The 22,361-nt window shown below is 52.1% G+C and overlaps 1 protein-coding gene across 10 annotated transcripts in view; it reads right to left on the bottom strand.

Annotated features, from left to right (window-relative positions):
- CASZ1 (castor zinc finger 1) overlaps nt 1–22,361 on the bottom strand; it is a 212,326-nt gene that overhangs the window by 52,258 nt on the left and 137,707 nt on the right. For 9 of the 10 annotated variants that reach the window (XM_069782508.1, XM_069782511.1, XM_069782510.1 and 6 more), the window contains one exon: nt 619–1,188. In XM_069782508.1, coding sequence (XP_069638609.1) covers nt 619–1,188 — 570 coding nt within the window. Of the gene's footprint in view, nt 1–618; nt 1,189–21,324; nt 21,485–22,361 lie in introns of all 10 variants that reach the window. The other variant, XM_069782507.1, reaches the window with a different exon arrangement.

The raw sequence follows: 22,361 nt of genomic DNA, 5'->3' as shown, positions 1-22,361 counted from the left end.
ACTGGCCTTCTTCCTCCAGCCCCGGGCTCCCGCGGTCGACTCTGATCTCGGGCTTAATTACCATTGTGTAAGATGCGACGTGTGGGCATGAGTGTGTTTACACAACCCTGCCTGCAATGCGCTGCAATGCCATGCGCTACGATGCCATGCGCTGCGATGCCATGTGCTGCGAAACCAGCGTGCGCGTGAATATGCTGCAGCATCCACCTGGGATTTGCCACAAGGGCACGCTCCCCCTTTTTCCCCCCCTCATGTGGAAATACATGACCAGAAAACCAGCACACACCACAGCTATCTCCATCTGAATGGTGTGAAGGAGCCTACGGGGGAGATCTACTCTACCGAGGGATCTGTGGTCCGGAAAGAGCCGTCCAGCCACATCCATCCTAACAAACAGCCCTCTCGGGAAGGGGAGGCTGAAGCAGAGGCAAACTCAGCACGGTCCCAAGAGCAAAATGCCAGGCTTCTGCAAGGGGATTAGGGCTTTCACCCTCCTCCTTGGCTGCCAGATGCAGACAGTATCTGGCATAGACACACAGCAACAGCATCGTCTGTCCCACAGAAAACGCGACCGTGAAGCTGCCCCGCGCAGGGAGGTGGAGGGGGCAGAGGGCTTACCTGAGGCAGTTCCTCCCCCGAGCTTGGAGCCTGTCTCACCACTGGAGGACCGGTAGGCATCGTCCTTTGAGGCCGGCCCGTCTGAATCCCTGTCATCCAAGAAGTTGCCATCCTGCGAGCCCCTCAGAGTGTCCACCTCGTCCCCGTTATCTTCCTCGTCACTGCAGCCCTTGGGCTGCACCATGTAAACCCCCTCAGGGGGCACCTCCACGCTCTCAGCGCCCTTACATTCCTTGCCCTCCGCTCGCCCCAGCAAGGGCTCCTCGTTGTATTCCCCGTTCACCCACTTCTCAATCACCTCCCTCCTTTTGTCCTCCTCAATCTTCTGCACGCGGCTGAGTCCATCTGAAAACTCTGTCCCCAGCTCCTTGGTCCCAGGCTGAGGCAGGTCCTTGTTGCTGCTTTCCCGCTGCGGCCCCTTGTCCGCTCGTGCCTGTTCGGCTCCCCCGTGGTCAAAGACGACCTGGCGGCTCAGCTTGGCACAGATTGCATTTAGCTTCAGGCCGCCTTTGCGCTTGGCAGCCATTGTGGGTTTTCCTGAGGCTGCGTCAGTGCATATAGTTCTTTCAGCTGGAAAGAGAGAGGGGAAAGAAGCAAGGAGGGGCATTAGTGGGATCAGACAACTTGAACCCAAACAGCAAATGGCTGGTCCAAACCCAATGGGCCTTCAGGCATGGCCAGTGTCATCCTCTGAAAGGTGGGACTGCCATCTGTTTCCTAAGCCCTGAGTGAAGCCCAGCCAGGAGAGCCTGGTGAGAGGCATGCTCCGAACCTGCTGGTACCAAAGGATGCCAGTAGCCTCAAGAAAGAGGCATGTATTTATGCTGGGACTGAACAGGGCTCAAAAGGCCCCAAACACCTCAGGCAGGTGAACGTGGTACGGACCAGCCTTTGCTCCTGGCTCAGGCAGGATGTGAAGTCTGTTAAAAGCCTCACTTGCTCTCCCCTTCAGACTGCAGCACCACCTGAGTTTAGGTCCCCAGCTCCATCCCAAATGTGTTGGCTGCCAAAACCACACCAGCCAGTAACTGCACCCGAGCACCTGTAGCAGGGAGAACAGCTTCCCAAGCCTCACCCTAGGGACGGTGAAGAATTCACTTAATGGGGTTTATGTATATTCTCAGAGAAGAGAACCAGTATGCACCAGAAAGAACCAGTACGGAGGACAGTAGCCCTGGAAAGTGTGTGTGCTGGAGCACCAGACTGGTGTGTGGCAGTCCTATGGGAGAAAATCACCTTGGGTTGGTATCAGTTGATCAAGCCCCTTTGCTTGCTCGTTCGCTCGCTCTCGCACACACAGGAAATTCTGCTCTCACACTTCCCAGCACAATCAGCTAATTAGTGTGGGTTTGTTATTTTAATGTAGTTTATTCATATGTGACAGCTAGTAAAGGAGGGGTAAGAGAAAGTGGGGGGAGAAAGGAAGAAGGTAAGGTCTTAACTTCAAGGTCACGGAGAATCTTGAACTAAATGGTCCCTATCAGAGTCACTCGCATAATTATTGCATCAACAATTAACAAGATTCAATCGCAAATAAAAGCAAAGACCTGATTCTAAAGCAGCTGCATTGTCTCATTTCCCTCTTTACTTACAATACCTCTGAGAGACAACCAGACTAATAAGGGTTAAAGGTCCCAGGGCAAGAAACATGCACACAGCCTGGCTCTTCCCCCAGCACGCAGTGCAGAGGCAGACCCTGCTCTGTGTCCCAGGGCTCAGGAAAAGCACCCAATAAAACGCTTGCCGGACACACAAACCACACTACTGGAGTTAGTGTGGGGACATTGCTGGAGGTCTCTCCAAAATGTGCTCTTAGACTTTATGTCGTACTGAAAGAGGGGCCCATCACACAGAGAGCAAACAGAAACCGTCTCCAGACCTTGAATAGTGAGAACAGGTTCCGCCACTGCACAGGAGTCCCTCGTGGCAGCTCAGCCCACACCTCCTTGTCACCAGCACAGAGGTGCTGCTCCACAGAAGCACAGTGAGATTAATCAGACCCCCTACAATGCATCCAGAAGCCATCGTGACAGCCCCTAATCCCATAACATGACAGCCCAATACAAACAGACTGAAACTTTAGACCTGCTGTCCAAGAGCCAGAGAGTGGCTGCTTAGCGTAAACTCCTGACAGCTTCAGACACGCTTCCCTGTCAAGGACTGCAAGAAAAATACCCCCCCCCCCCGACAAATATATCGGCCCCCCACGCAAAGGGAGGCAAAATGTACTCCTCCACTTTCTGAACACCCGCCCCCCCGGCACTAACACCTACGTGCAATCTATGCTTTCGTGAAGGGAAAGCACATGTTGCCCCCAAACACATACCTCCCCATCTAGAAATTATAGCTGTTCAAGAGTTGTGTGTATGCGCTAGCACACTCCATAAATGTAGTCATACACGTATGGGTTAAAAAGTCCCATCTCCCCAAAATACATTCCCATACATTTCCCCACGCATTTCCCTTTCACACATTCCCCCAACACAGGCACACAGTCCTCACGCATACAGATGGGCACAGGCAGACGCCCATGAAGCTGCAAAAGTCTCTGTGTGCTGGCACCTTCCCTTCCCATCACATTCCCACTCTATTTAGGGCAGAAAGTGAAGGCCAATCCTATGCGCAACTGGTACCACAGAGGGAATCTCGGGAGGCTGCTGTGAGCTCCAACTGGAGCCTGGCCAGGACACCTACAGCTCACGCCTGTATGCTCGGGCGAAGGGCCAGCGGAGCCTCAACGGCTGCAGGTAGTTAGGATGGTGCCTCCCGTGCGGTGCGGTGCCTGCCCAGGGCTGGGGCACTGGGTCAGCACTGAATCACCAGCGCCGCTCTCCCAAATGCTGCCTGGTGATTCCCCGTCCACGTTCTCACGATACCCAGCCCTGCTTAACTGGTGAGATCAGCATCGCTCGCAGCTGGAGATAACTGGGAGGCAGACACGCAGCAGCCCAAATCCCCACTGCCCTCCCCCTTTCTGCAATGAGGGCAGGTCCCATTATTCTGGTCTGGAGGTGAGCAGCCAAGTGCGTGCACCAGCCGGCAAATGAATATATAAATATTTATTCAAAGGAAGAGAGGAACAGACCTTCCCGAGGCTGCACTTGCCGCATACGCAGCAACTCCAGGGAGCCTGCAACTTGTCTTCCATTGCTGTTCCTGCCTCCTTCCACCTCACACACCCTGGCTTTGCCCCTCTGCCTCCCCAGCTTCTGCCCCCCAGGTCCTGCCCTTCCCTTCTGCATCTTTCCTGTCCCTTCTCCTTGTGACTGGGAATTTTTTTGAGCACAGCAATGCTGCTCTAACATTTTGAGAATCTTTTCCTAAAGTCTAAGTTAAAAATAAAGCAAGTTCTGAAAACGTACCTTTTCCCTGATCTATAAAACTAACGCCCCCAGAGACCTTCCTGAGATGGGATTTGCTCTGTAGTACCAGGGCTCTTACATATCTGCATCCCACCTATGCATGTATGGCTGCAGGGAATCAGAACTCCCAGCTTCTTCTGCCAACCTTGCAACCAACTCTCCACAAGCCCAGACACATCATTTTATCTTTCCATTGCCTTATTTCCTTGTCTATGGAATGGGAGGGACGTTACCTATATCAACATTTCTGTTCCCCTCTTTTAGCCTTTCAATTTCAAAAGCAGAAGGGAAACCCTTCTTACAAAGAAACGCTCAAGATGGCCATCAGGCCAGAGGGGACCAGAGCATCTGTGTTTCGTTCACTCAGGCAGAGGGAGAGGAATCGAGCTGCTGAATGAGGGACCCTCGTATCTGCCTGAGGTCGGGCCTGCCAGGCAGGGAGGGACCCCTGAAGCCAAGCAGAGGCTCCCTCCCCCCAGGCCAAGCTCCCCACCCCAAATCACCCTGCGTCTCCATCGCACTGTTTAAAGATTCCAGGCTAAGTAAACATCCCCCTTCATTTTCTTCGTCTAAATAGAAATGTTTTGATTTCACATCAATCTGAGGAAGCCGTTTATAACCTGAGCCTGTCACACAGACTTTTCATCTCTGCCCAGGACAAACTCTCCCACATGCTCTATTTACACTGAGCACTTCCTCTGAAAACAATGCCACCGGGAGTTTACTTCGCTTGCCCCCTCCCCACACCCTGCGAGGAGACACCAGCTCCCTCCGCTCTGCACCCAGCCCCGTGGCATCTTGAGAGCAAACCTCCCTTTGCAGAAAAGGTACGGCTTGCCGCGACCAGGCCTGGCAAGGAGGAGGACAAAACTCACCTTGCCATTTCGCTGCCTTGTCACCCCTTGAACTTGCTGCCGACAAGGCCAGGTAGCTGCCCCCGCCGCCCCTCTTTCCCCCGGTCCCCATGTGCTGCCAGCACCCCGTGTGCAGCCCCAGGCTCTCTCCCTCCGCGCAGTCCCCGAAGTAGCACTTTCTCACCCATGAACTCCACAGTGGGGTGCTGCCAAGGTGGGCACGGCTTAGCTCTGCTTCCCCCCAAGGGAGAAGAAGGGCTGTGGGGGGCACACCATGTGCAGGAACGAGGGGCTTTGCAGCGTCGACAGAAATAGGACATCCCAGCCAAGGGGCAAACTGCGCTGCAAAGAGAAAGTCTGGCTTTGCAGAGAAAGGAAAAGAGAGCCAAAGTGAAAAAGGGGCATGCGGGAGCTGGATGAACCAGCTGGCACGGGTGGAGGTGAAGGGGCCCCGACTATGTGGCTGGAGCTTACTGGTGTGGAAGGAGCTGGGGGTGCAGCGGGGACCCCCGCCGGATGGGGCAGGCGCTGAGGAAGGGCAGGAGAGGAGGGGCAGGAGGGCCCATGCTGTGGGGAGAGGGGTGCTGGCTGGGGAGGGACGGCACGCTGTCACTTCAGAGGGCCGGGTACGTCGAACAGATGGAGCTTTCATATTCCTATTGAAGAGTTTTAAGCCCAGCTGAGCAGCTCCGTTCAAGAGGGAGGTCCCAGTGCCAGCTTTCCAGGAGCTGCAAGCTCTCATTCGATTAATTATTAACGGCATTATTTGGGGCGGGGAGGTGGAGGGAAGGAGGGCCAACATGCTGCACAGTCCTTTTCTTTTTTAACCACTGTGGTGCAAGCTTGACTGGAGAGACTCCAGTCTGTCCAGGAGCCCCAAAGAGGGAGGGCAGCACAGCTCGCTGGGGTGGGGGGTGAGGATGCTGCATGCCAGAGCCTCTTCACACTTGAGCTGCGGTCCCTAAGATGGAACCAAACCTTCACAGCAGAAGGCTGCTGGGGCATTGGGAACGTGCTTCCCCAGAGCAATGCCCTGGCAGTGCCCAGCTACATGCTGGGAGGAGGCAGGGAAGGCAGCCAAACGCTCAGCCCCTTCCAGAAAACATTTCCCCTCCAGCACGGCTCGTGCATTATCCCAGCCAGGGCCAGGGCAAAGGCAGCAACAGTCCAGGCATGGCCCGCGATGTGTGAGAGTGGATTTAGTGTGTATATTTTCCCCTCTTCAGTTTATCAATAAAACATTTTATTGCTTTTAGCCCAGGAAATGACCTTGGATTAGTGGATGCTGTCTCTTCTGGCTGACCTTGGGGAGTTCACAAAGGCTCTTTAACAACCTCCTCTGCCCTGCAAGCATGGATCCCGCCTGTGCGTGCCTGCGTGAAGCCGGGGAAAGCCCTCGGTGCGAAAGTCGGACCTGACAGGCTCCAGCTCAGCACTGGGCAGGGAGGAGAAGGAGAATCAAAGACGTGGGAGGAGAAATGAAGCGAGCAGCCAGGGCATCCTCACCGAAGCGCTGCCAGCTACGCTCCCTGCTTTCCCATAACCGTCAGGGCTCTCACCACACACCCCATCCATAAACCGTGGAGGAAAAGCAGGGGACTCCGCTGTGGTCCCCATGGCCAGCACTTGTCAGAGTGCAGTCTGGCTGCATTCAGCACTGCTTGACCTTCTCCTGCGACTGCCACACTGGCATCTCCAGCTGTACAAGAGGCTGCTTTTCCCCCTATTTCCAGCTCCCAGAGCCTGGTTTGACCGTGGCCCAAAGAGGCAGACACCAGTACCAGTTCCCTTCAGCGAGCCTGTCCTGCTTCCCTTTGCTCAACCTCCTCAGCTGCAGAGTTAAGCTGTAATTTTCTGGTGACAGTGAGGGGCAGCATACAGAAACCAGCACTGGGCAGTGAATGACAAAAGTCATCCTGAGAGGAGGGGGAAGCAACGGGGCTCTGGAGATCCTGGTGCCCTGCACTGGGGCTGCCAGCCAGCTGGGAGGCTCCTGTTTCCCACCTGGCTACTTGGCTGCTTTGGTGCTGCTGCCAGGGTTTCTCTGGAGAACACCTCATGAACACTGGGAGCCCCCCCTTTCCCGAAACAGAAAATAGCCACATCATCTCTGAATGGTGTGTATTCTCAGTGTAGCAATGTAATTATGGAGGGAGGGAATGGGAGAGGAGAAACCGAGAGGAATTTTCCTCCTCAAGAGAACAGAAACTGCAAGTAAAGACGACTAGGGCTGAGCTCTAAGCCAGAGCAAGGTCCCCACACACTGCAGGGCAAAGCCTGCAAGGGTGCTGCAGCAAACGGCCCATCCTATCAGGCAATCCTCCTTGCTGCCCTCCGCTGTTAACACAAGCCTCCCTTTCCAGCCATGTCTTCTCCCAGTGTCCCCCTGCAGTGTCCCCTAGTACTGGGCACAGAGGGTCCCCATACTCTCCTGCAAACACACCCAACTCTTCTTGTGCCGCATACAGAGGCAACCCCTCCTGGCACCACAGCCACGCAAGCTCTGCCCTGGCACAAGATCCCCCTCCCCAGAGCACGCTCCCAGCCCCCAGGTGCCTGTTTTTTCCAGTCGCGTCCTCCTGAAGAGCGAGCCCTAAAGTGTTAACGGCGATTGGTGAAATGGCACAGCAGATTGCTACAATAAATAATTTACTGATATTTATAAATATTCAAATCAGCAGGCTTCAGAAATTGAAAGGGGGGGGCTGAGCTGACGGGGAGGAGGGGTGTTTAGGGAGGGGAGGGGGGGCTGACATTAATTCCCAGGCTCTCCAAATTCATTTGAGAACTGTTTCTCATTTCAAACAAATATTAAATCTTTTGGTGTCAAGCCTCCAAAATAAAATATCAAATAGAAAGTCACGACCCCCTGGGTGGCCGATGCCTTGTCTGCCATGACGCTGGGCGCCTGTGGCCCTGTCCCCTCGGACAGCCAGCCGCTGAGGGAATGATGGCAGCCTGCACCAGCAAGGTGCCTGTGCGAGAGCAGAAGCCCACCCAGCCACACCTGTAACGCAGCCCACCACACACCAACCAGCATATGAGACAGGAATTCCCATTCCTACCACCTACAAGACCTTGCCTTCATCTTCCATCGGATCTTCTAAATCCCATTGGGAAGAAAGGGCTGAACGTCGGAGCAATGAAGGTGGAGCCAGGACTCCCGACTCCACCCTGGGAACATGGCCTTGTGGCAGAAACAGAGCAAGGGGTCAGGGCTCCTGACTTTCACTCCTTGCTCTGGAAGGTAATTTGGTTATAGTGGTTTAAGCTGGGGGTTAAAAGCCAGGACTGCTGGCTTCCAGCCTGGTTTCCAATCATGGTGCAACCGTCAGTCTCCCCAGCTTTCTGTGCCTTAGTTTCCCCATGCAGAGGAGGAGGAATGAGGATGATTTACCCACCCAGCAGGCTGAACCCAGCCAGGTTTACTTGGTGCTTTGAGATGTCCTTATCAGCAGTCTGTCGCTGTGCTGGATTGTTACTAACTGAGTCTTTTCCACCTCTGAGCATCCTCCTGACCCCTTAGATGGCCGAGGGAGATGATCCTGTGTCCTCCCCTGGACCACCCCATTGGTAACGCAAGGCTCCAGCATGGGGTGAATTTCCCCTAGATGAGTAATGGCTTTTCTAATGCACGGGCAGGCTGTCAGCTTCCCTACTCCCAGTGTTTTATGGGTTTAACTGAACGGCTCTGAACTCCCTAGTAAGAAATAAAGTTATCCCTCAGCGTCCCTTCTAAACATTTCACTCAGTGCAAACGGTGTTTAAGAAAAATGAGGACATATTTCTTCTTAAGGATGCAGTATCCCCCTTCAGAGGCCTAATTTATGCCATATATCACTGGCCAGGGAGAGAAAGGCAGCACAGACCTCACACTAGGAGTGAGCTGGCCCTAGCACAGCCCAGGCACAGACGCTCCTGCTGCAATGGTGCAGTGGGCTGCAACTCAAAGTCCTCCAGAGTCCGCAGAGTCCCCGCTGGAGATCAGAGCCCGGCTGGCAGGCAGCAGAGCAGGACGGACACCTGCTAACACTCAGCACTGCGCTGCCTCCTCGGCTGCCGCATCGGCCCTCTCCCACTGCAGAGACCTCCTCACCTGCACCGCGCCAGCCTGCGTGGACCCCGTCCTCCTCACCCTGCCCCAGCTCAGCCCCACTCGGGGCTCTTCTCCCCTGCACGGCTGAACTGCGACAGCCTCCACACTGGCCCCGGTCCCTCGCACTGCGCCGGTCTCTGCGACACTGCCTTCTCACCTGCCACTGACCTGCTCTGCTGCCGCTCGACCAGCTCTTCACAGGCATTTGGCACAGCTGGTGGGGAAAGTGGTTCAACTGCGAGCAAGGACAGGACTAATCCTTCTTCACAGCTCTTTAGTAACGCACGCCTGAACCTTTTCCTGAGCAGATCTCAAAAATGATCCTAACTGTGCTTTGATCTTGTCTACCCCCAGCCTCCTTACTCTGAGAGCCACTACGGCTCTGCTGCTCGCCCCCGAGCACTGAGACAAAGCTCCTCGCCTCTGTCCTTCCCTTCGCCCCGCTCTGCACTCACGTACCCTGAACCTCCAAAGGACAAGAAATAAGCCCCTCCTTCTGCATACAAGTAACACAGGGAACTTCCAGAATTAACAAAAGGAGCAGACTGGAAAGAAGAGGGGAAAAAAGTGAGTAACGGGAGTCAGGAACTCTGGTTCTGCTCCCTGCTCTGCCACTGACCTGCTCCTTCTCTTCCAGCAATTAACAGCATGCAGGCTCCCCTTCTGCCCTTGACCTGCTGGGTGTCTTCAGATGGTCAGCCATCTGGGCAAAGATTTCTTGCCTAGCTTAGTGGGCCCAGTATCTTGTTTGCAGTTTTAGGTGCTACTGCAATTCAAGTAACAGCAGAGGAAAAGCACTGATTCAGGACAGTTTGAAAATCCTCAAAAAGCTCAAAAGTCCCTTGCGTCCTGTAGCCAACTTTCTAGTTCATCTGTCAATGCAGGATCTTTGATGAGACATTTCAACAGTTTCCTCCTCTTGGTCCCATGAAAACCTGCTCTCGGAGCTCCAGCCTAACGCAGCGAGCAGGGTCTTGTGGCTCCCCAGGCTAAGAGAGGCTGCTCCCTTGAAGCCTCCTGTCTTCAGAGGCTTTCTTTCAGATAACGTAAAGCCAAGAGGATTGGCTTTTCTGATCCAGTTTCTCCTCCTTGTGTTATTTATTTATTTATTATTAATTTTTTAGTCCAGTTAAAAGGTTTACTATTCAGACGAGCCTAAGTGGCCTCACTCAGCCTAAGTAACTCCATAAATCAAGCAGAACTGCTAACATCTACATCACAATCCCGCCATCAATCTCCCCACTGGTTGTGAAGAAAACTGAGGGGAAACAAGCAAAAGGGAGAGTGAAGAGTAATAGCTCATCACCATCAGGTCCCTGCAGGCTAGCTGTGGCCCTTGGAAAACTCCCTATGAAGCCAGACATGTTGTCAGGGCAACTAAATGCAAACACGGTGCCTAACTTCACCTCTCCATAGACACGCATGCACACTCCTGGTGCTGTGCCAGGAGGACACGGTGGACGCAGAGAGAGGGAGGGAAGGGGTGGTGGAGAGCAAAGAGGGCTGGGAGAGCCTCCGGAGCAGGGCCAGCCAGCCCGTGCAGGAGCCAGCTCCCAGGGAATGAAGAACTAGCCAAGACGTGAGCCTCTTTGAAATGTTGCACTGACCCCTTTGTAAACGCTGAGACAGGGCAGGGGGTGCAGTGAAACACTGAGGTGGTAGAGAGGGAACCAGACTTAGCTGCAAGTACCTGACACTGGGGGAATAAAAAGGACCTGGGAGAGACAACAGGTCTCTTAAAGGACACAGATTCCGAAGAGAATTGCTAAAAGTTTCATCAGTCCCTCTTGGTGACTGTCTTTAATGAGTTACTTTACAGAGAACCCAAACCCACCATGACCAAAGTCAGTGGAGAGCAGCTCCCTGGCTTCAGGCCAGGCTCAGGGTCATCCCTAATCGAGGGCAGGGGTTAAGTGAGCCACCTCCTAAAAAAGGGTCCCTCCAAACCCTGTTGGTAGTTGGTAGGCAGTTTAAGAGCAATCTGCAATCCCTTTCAACACCCTTAAGCTCAGACCCAACAAAGAATGCAGACTCCTAATTAATTGCAGTGGGAAGTCAGGAGCTAAATGGGAGTTGGGAGCCTGAATGCTTGTTGCATCACTAAGAAACACAGGGCCAGAAAAAGTTCATTATTGTGGTCTTTCAAGGTCCTGCAGAGTAAATCAGTGTGTTAGCCTGCACAAGGTAAGTGAGACTTTAGCAAGAGCTGCATGACAGAGAGCAAACTAGACCATCGTAGCCTTCCAGCTTGTGCTACGTCCTCCCCACAGCCCCCGACTGCTGCCTGAGCTATATGTGATCAGGTAACATGCTCTGGGCTTGGCATGCAAAGGGGGCACTCGGATCCCTTAGAGGTTTCTATAACCCCCAAGTGGGGCTGGGAGTCTTTTGTGAACCCACAGAGCAGGCACCCATCACACACAGCACTGCAAGTTCAGGGGCTCTTTAATCCCCGGGGATGCCTGGCACCTGCAAATACTGCGCAGCATGGTTAGGAGAAATGCTTGTCCGTCCTGTTTGTGTGGAAAAGGCTCACGGTCTGGCCAGAGCAGAGCAGAGCTGAGCTCTGGTGTGAAAGCAGTGGGTCATCCCTGAGCTTGTTAACTCAGCAGTCCTGTAAGAGCGGCATGGGAGAGAAACCCCACCAGCTGGGCTGTGGGGGCACTCACCCCACACTTCGCACTGCTCACACCGACACTAATTCTCTGTCTTGCCTTTTGCTGCTCTTTCTTCTGGTCATTAGGGCTCATCTTCTTATCTCTCCTGTCCTCGTGAGCCCAGCCATGCGCTAGTGCTATCACTAATTGCAAACACCCATCAGTGGGAACACACACGTGTACAAAAACGTGGCCGTGCAGGTGCACTATCACATGCAGAGGCACACATGACCCAGCACACAAGCACACGCAATCGCATACCCATGCCTGTGCTCATGAAACGGTACGCACACAGAACACATGCTAATGCATGCAACCGTCTAGGTACCTGTGACTGTACAAGTATTACATCCGCACACCGCAATACACAGACAGATACCCAGCGTATGCACCTCCCCAGAGGCGCACACCCGCACGCACCGAGCTCTGCTCAGCCCCGCACACACGGTGAGCACCCACATCCATACAGCCCACCAGCAGCCACACATGCAGACGCACACAGGCAGCCACCCGTGCGAGTGCAGAGCACCCCGCGTGCACTCTCACACACAGACACACTCGCACGCACGCACGCTTTCAGCACAAGCCCGCATGCCAGGAGCGGTTTATTCTGCAGCTTGGAGTGAGAAGACAGTGGGCTCCCAGCCGGACCCTGCAGACAGACTCGGCAGCAGGGACAGACACACTCCCCATCCCACCAAAGAGCCCCTCTTTACCCCCAGCCCATCTGCACCTCACACCTTAAGGCAAAAAGAGCATCGGTGAGTGTCTCATTGGAGCTGGCGTCCCAGCGGAGTGTGTGTGCCGGGCAGGGGATCTCTCCCTCTCCCTCTCTCTCTCTCTTCCACTCGCATCTTTTCATGAACTCTATTTCTCTTTCCTTTCTGAAAACAACTGAGCTGTAAATACTGTTTAACCTTCTTCCCCCCTTCCCCCCTCCCCTCCGCACTATAAAAACACAAATATGCCATAACTCAGCTGGCTCAGCCGCCGCGCCTCCAACATGCCCTGCTCCAGGCCTCTCAGGAAGGTCATAACAAACGACTTTCCGATTCAGTGCTCCTGAAATAATTTTGTGTATTAAAACCTGAATCTGCACTTTCTGGACCGAAAGCCTCTCTTAATTATGGCAAGCGTCCTTGGGATGGACAGTGATCCTTCACTACAGCACCGCTAACCAACCGGAGAGGCAGCCGGCTCCGGCTCCCCACCACCACCTCCTCCCGCTGCCCCCTCCCACCACCACCCAACCCACGGCCCCCCTTGCTCCCTCGCCCCCCCGCCTTCCCTTTGCCCAATCTGTTTTCAAAGTGTGTCTGTCCTTTATTAAATTGTTTTCTTTTCCACATTATCAGTTGCCATGGAGACCTCATCTCTCGGATTATTTGAATTTCATTATATCTATTGATTTGGGAGCATTTCATCTTTTTTATTGTTTTTCTGTCAATTTTCAAAACGAATAACCATCTAATTTGCGTCAGTGCTGATTATGTTTGTCCCTCAATAGAGGTCGGCAGCTGCGTCGGGGAAACAAATCAATGGGAAACCATCATAAACCTCCCCAGTACAATCTCCAGGATATGTGGGTGACATTCCACGCCTGCGAGAAACACTCATCATATCCAAACTTCTTTCTTTCTTTTCTTTTTTCTTCTCCCCTCTTTTTTTTTTTTTATTTCCCCCTCACAGCTAGCTCCACTGGCCAGTGGCGGGTCACATTTAAAATCATATTTATTTTACACACATACATGTACAATTTTGGACGCATCACATTTTCAGACAGGGAGGGGACAAGGGTGAGAAGAGGGGGAAGGAATTTTTTTTTTTGTAAGAAAGAAGGGAAGAAAAGGATGACGAGGGAAAGAAAAAGGAAAAGTGGATCGGGATTGGAAATTGCTTACTATGTTTTTTTTTTAAATAATTTATGCAATTTTAAGCATTTATGTATAAATTTTTTAATAAGCCACCCTGGAGCAAAATAGCCATTAACATCCCGACGTCCTTCTGTCCAATGGGCTCGTGTGCAGGATCAATTTCCGAGAGTACTTTCCTTTTTTTTATGACATGATAAAATGCTTTTAAAGCAACTTACACAAATATGGAAATTTTTTTCCCCTCCTCTTTTTTTTTTTTTTTTTTTTTTTTTTTTTTTATAACAGCCTCCACTTATTCACCGGGGAGAGCGAGCAAGCGAGCGAGAGTGTGTGCGTGTGTGCTGGGGAGGGCAGTTGGCAGAAGGATAGACCCAGCCCTAACTGGAACGGACCTGCCTGTCCTTCTAACAAGGGCATAAACTTTCATTAGCGATGCACACAGTCAAAGGCAATTTAGGGAAACGCGCTGTACAGAAAAGGAAAACCTCAGCGTTTTTTATACAGCGGCTCCTTGGCTCCGTCCAGGGGGCTCTATCCTTGAGCTCAGCTTGCGCTCTCCAACCAAAGTGACCCCACCGGCCATGGGGGAGGCAGGAGCAGGGGCCGGGGGGAAGAGGCTGGGGCTGCTCTCGGGGACGCTGGTGCCCAGCAGTGCCAGCCTCGGCCCCTCGCCTCGGCCCTGCCAGCAGCCTGCACGCCCCGCAGCTGGGCCAGAGAAGCCAGTCAATATTAATGTCTTGCTGGAACCCACCGGTCCTACAAGAGGCCCAGAGGTATCTGTTGCTCTGCCCACTGCAGAGCTTCGCCCCTCCGACGGGCTAGTCCTCCCCAAAGGTCTCTATTTTGGGTTTCCGCACACTGACAAGTAGCTTGCAGCCGCTCGATGCCCCTTTGGGGCATTAGTTACAAGCTGGCTCTGCCCAGACCAGACAGATGTGTCGCTGCTGCTCCTGTTTCCACAGGGTATACAGGCTAGTTATTTTTGCAGCTGGGACATGTTCAGCCTCACACAGGAACCTGGAAAATGCCATTCCTAAAGGGATGGCTCCTGCCACTGGCCCCGTGAGCAGGCACAGCTCTGCGGAGGAGGGACGCGAGCACACGGCTGGAGTGAGAGCAGGCCAATACGAGGGGGCTTCAGCAGGGTCTGAAAGTCACGACCACACGCTGGAAATGAAACAAAACTATTTCTCCAGGTAGCAGTTCCCTTGGCCCTCTGTCTTTGGGGTTGAAGCTTATGCACCCTGAGCCAGATATACATTATACATGCCCAAGTGTGGGAAGTCCCTCTGCATGTTCCTATTATTTGCTTCAACATGAAGCCCTGACACTGTTTTTTCTACAAGAGTAGATTTCTTTACCTTTTTGTATGACACACTTCCAGAGATAACACAGACCTATGAATTTAATCCTACTGACAGCAGGCTTACTGCTACCTTACACAGACCCCTGCGTGCTCCCAACCACGTGCAGCCCTGGTGCAGGCTCACCCCAGCCGCACAGTGCTGGCCAGCACAGAGCTGTGCACACACCTGCCCCATATGCAATGTTTGTGGGTATTTGAACTAAAGCAGAGGTTAAAAAAAAAAAGAAAAAAAAAATTCAAGGGACAGCCAATGCTCAGCTGGAAAAACACAAAGTGCCGAGAACAGCAAACCCAATCAATAACAATCACAACCCCAGCAGCGGGCGAGGAAAGCGTGAACCGTTTTGGCCTGCTCCCTGCACGCTCACCCACTTGGGAAAACACAGTCCCCCGGAGGGCCATGATTTCATCCCCTCCCACTCCACCCTACATTCACCCTCACCAAAAAGCTTTACAGAGTACAAGTCCCCAGGGCTCCTGTTTCCGTCAGAAACTCAGCAAAGAAGAGAGAGGGTCCCTGCACAGAGGAACAGGACTCCTGGCAATGAGCTGGCACCTGAGGAAGGTTCTTGATGCTATGAAAGGCTCTGCTTCCAGCAAAGTGCTCCTTACAGCCCTCATCCTCCTAACCTCCCCTCCCCTCCAAAGTTTTGCCCTTTGTGTCCCCCTTCCCCTCCCAGCTGCCAGCCTCAGCCTTAGTGTGCTCCTCCTCTCCCCTCTTCCTTCCTCAAGTTCCCAACACCATCCCAGCTTCCTCCTTCCCAACGTCTCCCAAACCTCTTGTGCCCCAGTCTGCACCCCCATACCCTCCTCGCACCTCTCTTCCCTCAGTCCCTGTGGGCTACCACCCACAGCTGGGAGAGAAAGCTGTGCTGCCCAAGGACCAGCACCCCCAGGGACCAGTGACCCAGAGGAGGGGGAAACATGAAACCTGTCAGGGAGAAGGTGGGAGCTCTCCCTTCTCCCGGTCTTGCGTCACTCCTCACCCAGCTGTACAGATTTGGGGGATTTCACTGTAGCAGCAGAGAGGTCAGCAGGAGTTGAAGGTTTTCAGATCATATATATCACTCTATATGGTCTTGTCTATAGTGAGTGCTAAATATAACCAAGCCAAACCTGGAGGTGACTTCAGTGCTTTTATGCAGGGACATCAGCCACTGCACAGGCCCCCTTTGCTACCTCGAAGCGATACAGATGTCAACAGTCACAATCCAAAATCGAGGACGCCTGTGAACCCTCTGTCCTCCCACTGCCAAGACTATGAGCCAGGTTTTCTCTCTCTCCCCCTTTCCCTCTCTCAGGTGTCCATAATAGTTCCTCCTTTTGAGTGGTGACCAGTCAAAATAAGGCAGCATTTTCTAGCTTCAAGGTCCATTTTTCCACGAGATGTTGGACTCTCTTACCTATGGCATGCCAGCATCTGTTTCAGCACAGCTACTTAAAAAACCTGAACAGTGGAAGAAGCTCTGAATAGATGGGGAAAGTCTCTTGTGTGGGTCAGAATAATTAGACTGAGCTCAAATTGGCTTTACGCATCTGCTGCTGCCTCTGAGCAAAATCAAGCCATGTTGCTTCCATCAGCATCTCTCCACTGTTAGCCTTACCCCGCAGAACAGAGGGGACCACATACTGCCTTGTATAGGGCATCTCTGGGAACAAGACTTGCTTCAACAGAAGCCATAAAGCCTCCTTATCCAGCTATCATTAAAGCCAAGAGAAGAGAGGCCAGACAGAGAGATTGAGATGAGCCATTTCCCCAACAAACTTGCTTCCCTTTTTCATTCGCTTCTTTCTTTTTTTTCCCCCTTTAACTGTCATTAAAATAACAAGTTTCTGTTACAGTCTAAACATTCCCACATTGTATAAAGGGTTATGTTACACTAGAGTCACTGCCGGGCCCAGTGTTTGCACAGAAACCTCACTGCAGGTCCCCCCTCCTGACGAAGTGACTTATTAAAGTTTAAACAGTAATTAACAGAACAATAAAAATAAAGGGATGTTTGGGGAGTCGTAGTGCACACAGGGTTTTTGGCAGTGCCAGCACTTTTCAGTGCCCTGTGCTGGCAGAAAAAACGGCTGCAAAACCAGTGGGAGAGATCGTGTGCTCGAAGCCAGGAAGGGGCTGCGGCGAGGCCAAGGTGCGATCCCAGCCCCAGCACGAGGGTGCGGAGAACAGCAGACAGCAGGATGCGAGGGAATGGTATGGTGCAACTGGGGAAAAGATGCTGAAGGGTCACTTGGCAGGACACTGAGTCGGATTCAGTGCTCGCTACCAGCCCTGCACTCAGTCTGCGCGAGTACATGCCAGACAGCACCAAGAGCCTCTGGTGCCTGTTCCATTCTATTGAGATGGCCTGGACAAGCCCCCAAAATCTGAGTTTGGGGAATTTTGTCTCTAAAACCAGACCTGGGCTTTGGGGAAGTAGCTCCTTTACTTTAAAGGAGACTGGCGGAGAGGAAACAGCAACAACAGAGCAAACCCCTGAGAAACTCTTGCAACAGGGAGAGCTTCTACAAGAGACCCAAAGAGCAGCCCCCTTGCTTGGGAGCTTTAAAACCAAACAGGAGAAGGCATCTTGTAGGGACCAATCCTGCCCTGGCCCTGTGCAGGTGTGGGGAGCTCTGAGCTGCAGATCCAACAGGGTATTAGTAATTCTGGAGTCATTCCCTCCTGAAATGCAGTCAGAGCCAGGACCACAGGGCCAAACACTAGAGCCTAATTCGCTATGCAGGACCACAACCCCGTCTCTCCCACCAGAGCAGAACTTTTTCAACCTATGTGAAATGGGATAATCAGGGTTCCCTTTATAGGAGCAAAACTGCTTTTCTTCTGTTTTGTTCCCATCCCAGTTGCCTGCCTTGCCCAGGATGAGCTCCAGAGCATGTGGGTAGAATTTAAGCTTAGGTTGTCAGCCCTCCCTGTTACCCAACATGCAGCAATGCAGAAAGATCTCATTTGAAGATATTTTTGGTGCCTATTGTAACTATTCTCAAATGTTTGCCTCAGTAGCTCACAGTGCTAGTTGGCTCTAGCCCTGATGTGTGACTCAGTACACATAGCATTGTGCAGTCCCATGTTTGCTAAATCTCTTCCAATACAACTGCTCAGTTTGCAAATAAAAAGACAGCTCCATAAGGGTGGATCTCCTGTGCAGAGTGAACTCAGGGAGTGCTGCCTTGAGCCCTCTCCCACAAAGCCCTCCCCCAAGTCTGGTACTCTGCACCCCAAGCCAGCCAGCCCAGCCAGGCAGCGGCGTGGCTCTCACCCAGGCTGGGGAGCTGCCCCACTGCTGCGAGGATGCACGTGGAGACTGTAGAACCAGCTGCTCCCAGTCTGCCTACAGCCTCCCTTCCCTCCTCTGCTTGGGTGCAGGAGGAGGAAAATTCTCCCAGACTCTGCTGCTGACGGAGCCTGTGGCAGCTCTGCGAACAACCACAGGAGATGCCCCGAGAAGTCCCAGTATTGCACCAGTACAAGTCATCCAGGTGAGGACACTCGGACCCGGCGTGCCTGCTCACACCTCCAGGAGGCTAACCTGCCAGCTCACAGTCATGCACTGGTCCTGTAAATTCATTCTGCAATGACAATGTACTCCAAATGCCACAGGCTTAGCTTTAGAGCAGTCCATGAAGTTGATTCCTCCTCTTCAGTTCCCTTGCTAGTAAGGGGGACTCTGTCTTCTGCTTTCTCAACGGTGAACTAATGAGCTTGTTTCTGCAGCTGCTATATTGGCACTGCAGGGCAAAGACACATTTCAAGCTTCTCAAAGTCAACAGGTCTCATTCTACTTCCAGCAGCTCAGTGGTATCCAGCTCAACACTATCACTTACTGGCAAATATCCACCAACATGAAAAAAGACACAAACGCTGACGAGGGATCCTGGCTACTCTGCTGCTCCTGCCCTCCCACCAACAAACACCACCAAGTCCCTGAGTCCTCACTCACTGAGCAACCCATTTCCCAGCCTTCGCTCTCTCCATCTGCTGTTCCACCAAGGCCAGGAGGAGAAGCCACCTCCAGACACCGCGGAGGAAAGGGATTTGGGGACAGTGAAAGCGCAGAGCAGCGGTGGGTCAAGGGTCCCTGCAGACACTGCAGCTGCTGGCTCCCTGCTGGCAGCTCCTGCCCCAGGATGGGGAATCACTGCCTTTGAATCGATAATCCTCAGCCTCATGCAGAACTCCTTCCACCAAAAGACAACTGTGACTGGGATCCACTGGCTTTCCTGAGGGCAGACCGGCCCTACAGGAACATTTTCAAGTCCTCTGTAGTCTAGAGTAAATAGCAGGGATAGTCATGATTTACTCCATAGTCTGGGAAAGGAGAGAGCTCAACTCCCAAGAACCGAAGGAAAGTGTTAAAAATGTGACTTCCCAGGCAATTACCAATGGTGATTTTTAATAAGCTGTTTTCTAGCCACTGGAGGAGCATGGGACATGGGGGAATCAGCTGTTACAAATCTGAAGTCTGAGCCAGCAGTGTGCCCAGGTGGCCAAGAAAGCCAATAGCATCCTGGCTTGTATCAGAAATTGTGTGACCAGCAGGACTAAGGAAGTGATTGTCCCCCTGTACTCAGCACTGGTGAGGTCGCACCTTGAATAGTGTAGCGAGGGTCCCAAAACCGAACATGAGAAAGCCATTGAGGTGCTGGAGCATGTCCAAAGAAGGGCAATGAAGCTGGTGAAGGGCCTAGAGCACAAGTCTTATGAGGAGCGGCTGAGGGAACTGGGGTTGTTTAGCTCTACAACTACCCGAAAGGAGGTTGTAGCGAGGTGGGGATCAGTCTCTTCTCCCAAGCAACAAGCGACAGGACAAGAGGAAATGGCCTCAAGTTGCACCAGGAGAGGTTTAGATTGGGTATTAGGAAAAATTTCTTCACCGAAAGGGTTTTCAAGCATTGGAACAGGCTGCCCAGGGAAGTGGTGGAGTCACCATCCCTGGAGGTATTTCAAAGATGTGTAAGATGTGGTGTTTAGGGACGTGGTTTAGTGGTGGACTTGGCAGTGCTAGGTTAATAGTTGGACTTGATGATCTTAAAGGTCTTTCCCAACCTTACCGATGCTACGATTCTATGAATTCAGCCTAGGTGTCAAAGGTGCTGGTTTAATAAGCCATGAGGTGAGCCTGCACTAGCAGCAACAGCCCTGCAAATGAGTGCCAGAGCCGGGGGCTGGCATATCAGGGTTCAGAATTAATGAAAACAAGACCTTGGCAACCTCAGTGATTTTACTGCATTCTGGTGTAAACTGATAAACTTGCATGGTGCTCCAGGAAGGATGTGAGATGGAAGGAAGGGGGAAGGGAGAGAGTGAGTGGGAGACATACTGATGCCCTTTTCCCTTACACCTGTGTTTTAACCGGGCTCCAGCAGATGAGCTGCAAGTGTGACACACGGCTTTCCATGCCTCCCTCACTGCCCTGCGCCCCACTCAGCACCCTGCTTCACTGCTCAGGATGTCTTCACAAAAGCCTGTCCTGAATCCTCATGAGGTCCCTGGATCCCACTGCCAGGGAGGTAAGTGGCATAAGATAAGACAGTAAGATAAGATCTATCATCAAACACAGTCTTGTTTGGCCAGCAACACTATGCCCTCTTATCCCCAAAACCTTCTATTGCAACATTTTTATGTTCTCGGTAGCTTTTCTGCCTCCATGGGAAAATAAGAGTAACTGGCTTGTTCAGATTTGCCCTTGCCCTCAGTTTCTACAGAAAGCCCCCAAATCCATTGCAAGTCAGGCAGGGCAAGCTCTGCCTGAAACCCCCTAATCAGCTGAGCCACTGGCTCTGGCTTTTTCTTCCATTTGCTGCCCCAAGCCAGCTGGATGTACAAGAACAGCAGGCAGAATTCAGTGCTGGAGCAAGATGCTACATGAGTCAGCAGCACCACAGCCTGAACTGCCTCCCCAGGAAAGGCAGATACAGGTGTCTCTGCCACGTCTCACTCCTGGAGATCTCCTCGCACATTCCCAAGGTTTCTCTGAACTGATGTGAGCTGAGCTGCCAGTCTGCTTTCTGAAAGACTCTCCTGCCCCACAGACTGAGGATGAGTGGCTCATCTCTATCTAGTCCTGAGCACAAGCAAGCAAAATCAACATGCCAAATATTGCAGACACTCTCAGCCCAGTGCCTCAGCTCTCCTCTTCCAGACCTGCTAGGCTCGATCCCTCTCTGACTGCTCTTATGCTAATGTCACTCTGCTAAGCTCAGAAGAATGATTTTCCCAGTTGACACCACATCAGTGACAGGAGAACTGAGCTTATGCCTTTCCACTGCCACTCACATCAAACTGAGAGAAAAAGACACGCCACTCAAATCTGAACTTTTCATCCCATTCACCCAGCTACAGGATGTTTTCCAGCTCCTGGCTGTGCTGGAGTCAGGGTCTGCAGACTCAATTGCAGTGAGAGTGGCAGTGCTTGAGAGGGGAGATGTGTTGAACAGGTACAAGTAGGTGCAAACAGAACAACAGAAGGTGCCCCCAGGTCAGCACTCACATGCATTTTCCTCGGCCATGTCTGAGGAGACTTGGAGTCAGAACAGAGCACAGCTTTGCATGGGGGTCTCAAACATTTTCACAATGCAGAAAGACTGTCCTTTGCACTTCCTTTTCCAACACGTCGTTCAGGATGCCTCTACAGCAATGCCAGTAACTGCCTGTAGGGAATGTTAGAAAATTATCTAATGCACTCTTAATCACCTGGTCTTGCAATCTACAGAAGGAAATAGGAGCAGCCAGCACAGTATGACCCTTCTTCTAGACACCACTGACTTTAGATACCATTATCAGTGGTAGCCTGGTCCACATCCCAGAACTCAACCTCTCTTTTGGTTAACAGGCCATGAAATTATTTAGACTATTCTTGATATTACATTCTGTTATAGTTGTAATTAACACAGAAGATCAGCAGTGCCACATCCTGCAGTATTTTGCTGAATACAGAGGAGACTGAGCGCTTAGAAGCACTTAGTCTTCACCTAACTCGGCTTCTGCTAGGTTTATGGGAAGCCAACGCTTCACAGCAGACCTATCCCACAAGGAAAGCATTTGATATTGTCAGAGATTTTAATCCACATATATGTGAAATACGATATGGGAACCAGCACCCTAAAGTCAGGTCTTACCTCCTTTTTTTGGAAAGGACTTTTAAACAAAAGAAAAAAAATCTTCCAGCACACTAAGCGTTCGGCACTATCTTCTATCAGGGAAGCCTAATTATACCCATTATACTGATGAGGAAGCACTGGCACAAAGCTATGCATTCGCATGGCTACAGATACAAAGCGAATCAGTTGCAAAGCTGGAAATAAACCCGGGAATCATGGTGATGAGCTCATCACCCACCTCAGCACAGCTGCACGTGGCTAGTCATGGACTAGACCATGTCCTACCCATGTCCAGCAGGTTACAGAGCTGGTGAGGTGCTCTCCACACATCTATTTAACAGGGTAAAAGTTTCAATCCCACTGCTGAGATGACTTGGGGTGCTCTGGGACACTCAGGGGACTGGTCACATAAGCTGGCCCACAAAGA

Source organism: Haliaeetus albicilla, chromosome 4 (genome assembly GCF_947461875.1).
Source record: "Haliaeetus albicilla chromosome 4, bHalAlb1.1, whole genome shotgun sequence".
NCBI lineage: Eukaryota > Metazoa > Chordata > Aves > Accipitriformes > Accipitridae > Haliaeetus > Haliaeetus albicilla.
The sequence above is the reverse complement of the archived record's forward strand: the minus strand, read 5'-3'. Positions and strand labels throughout refer to the sequence as shown.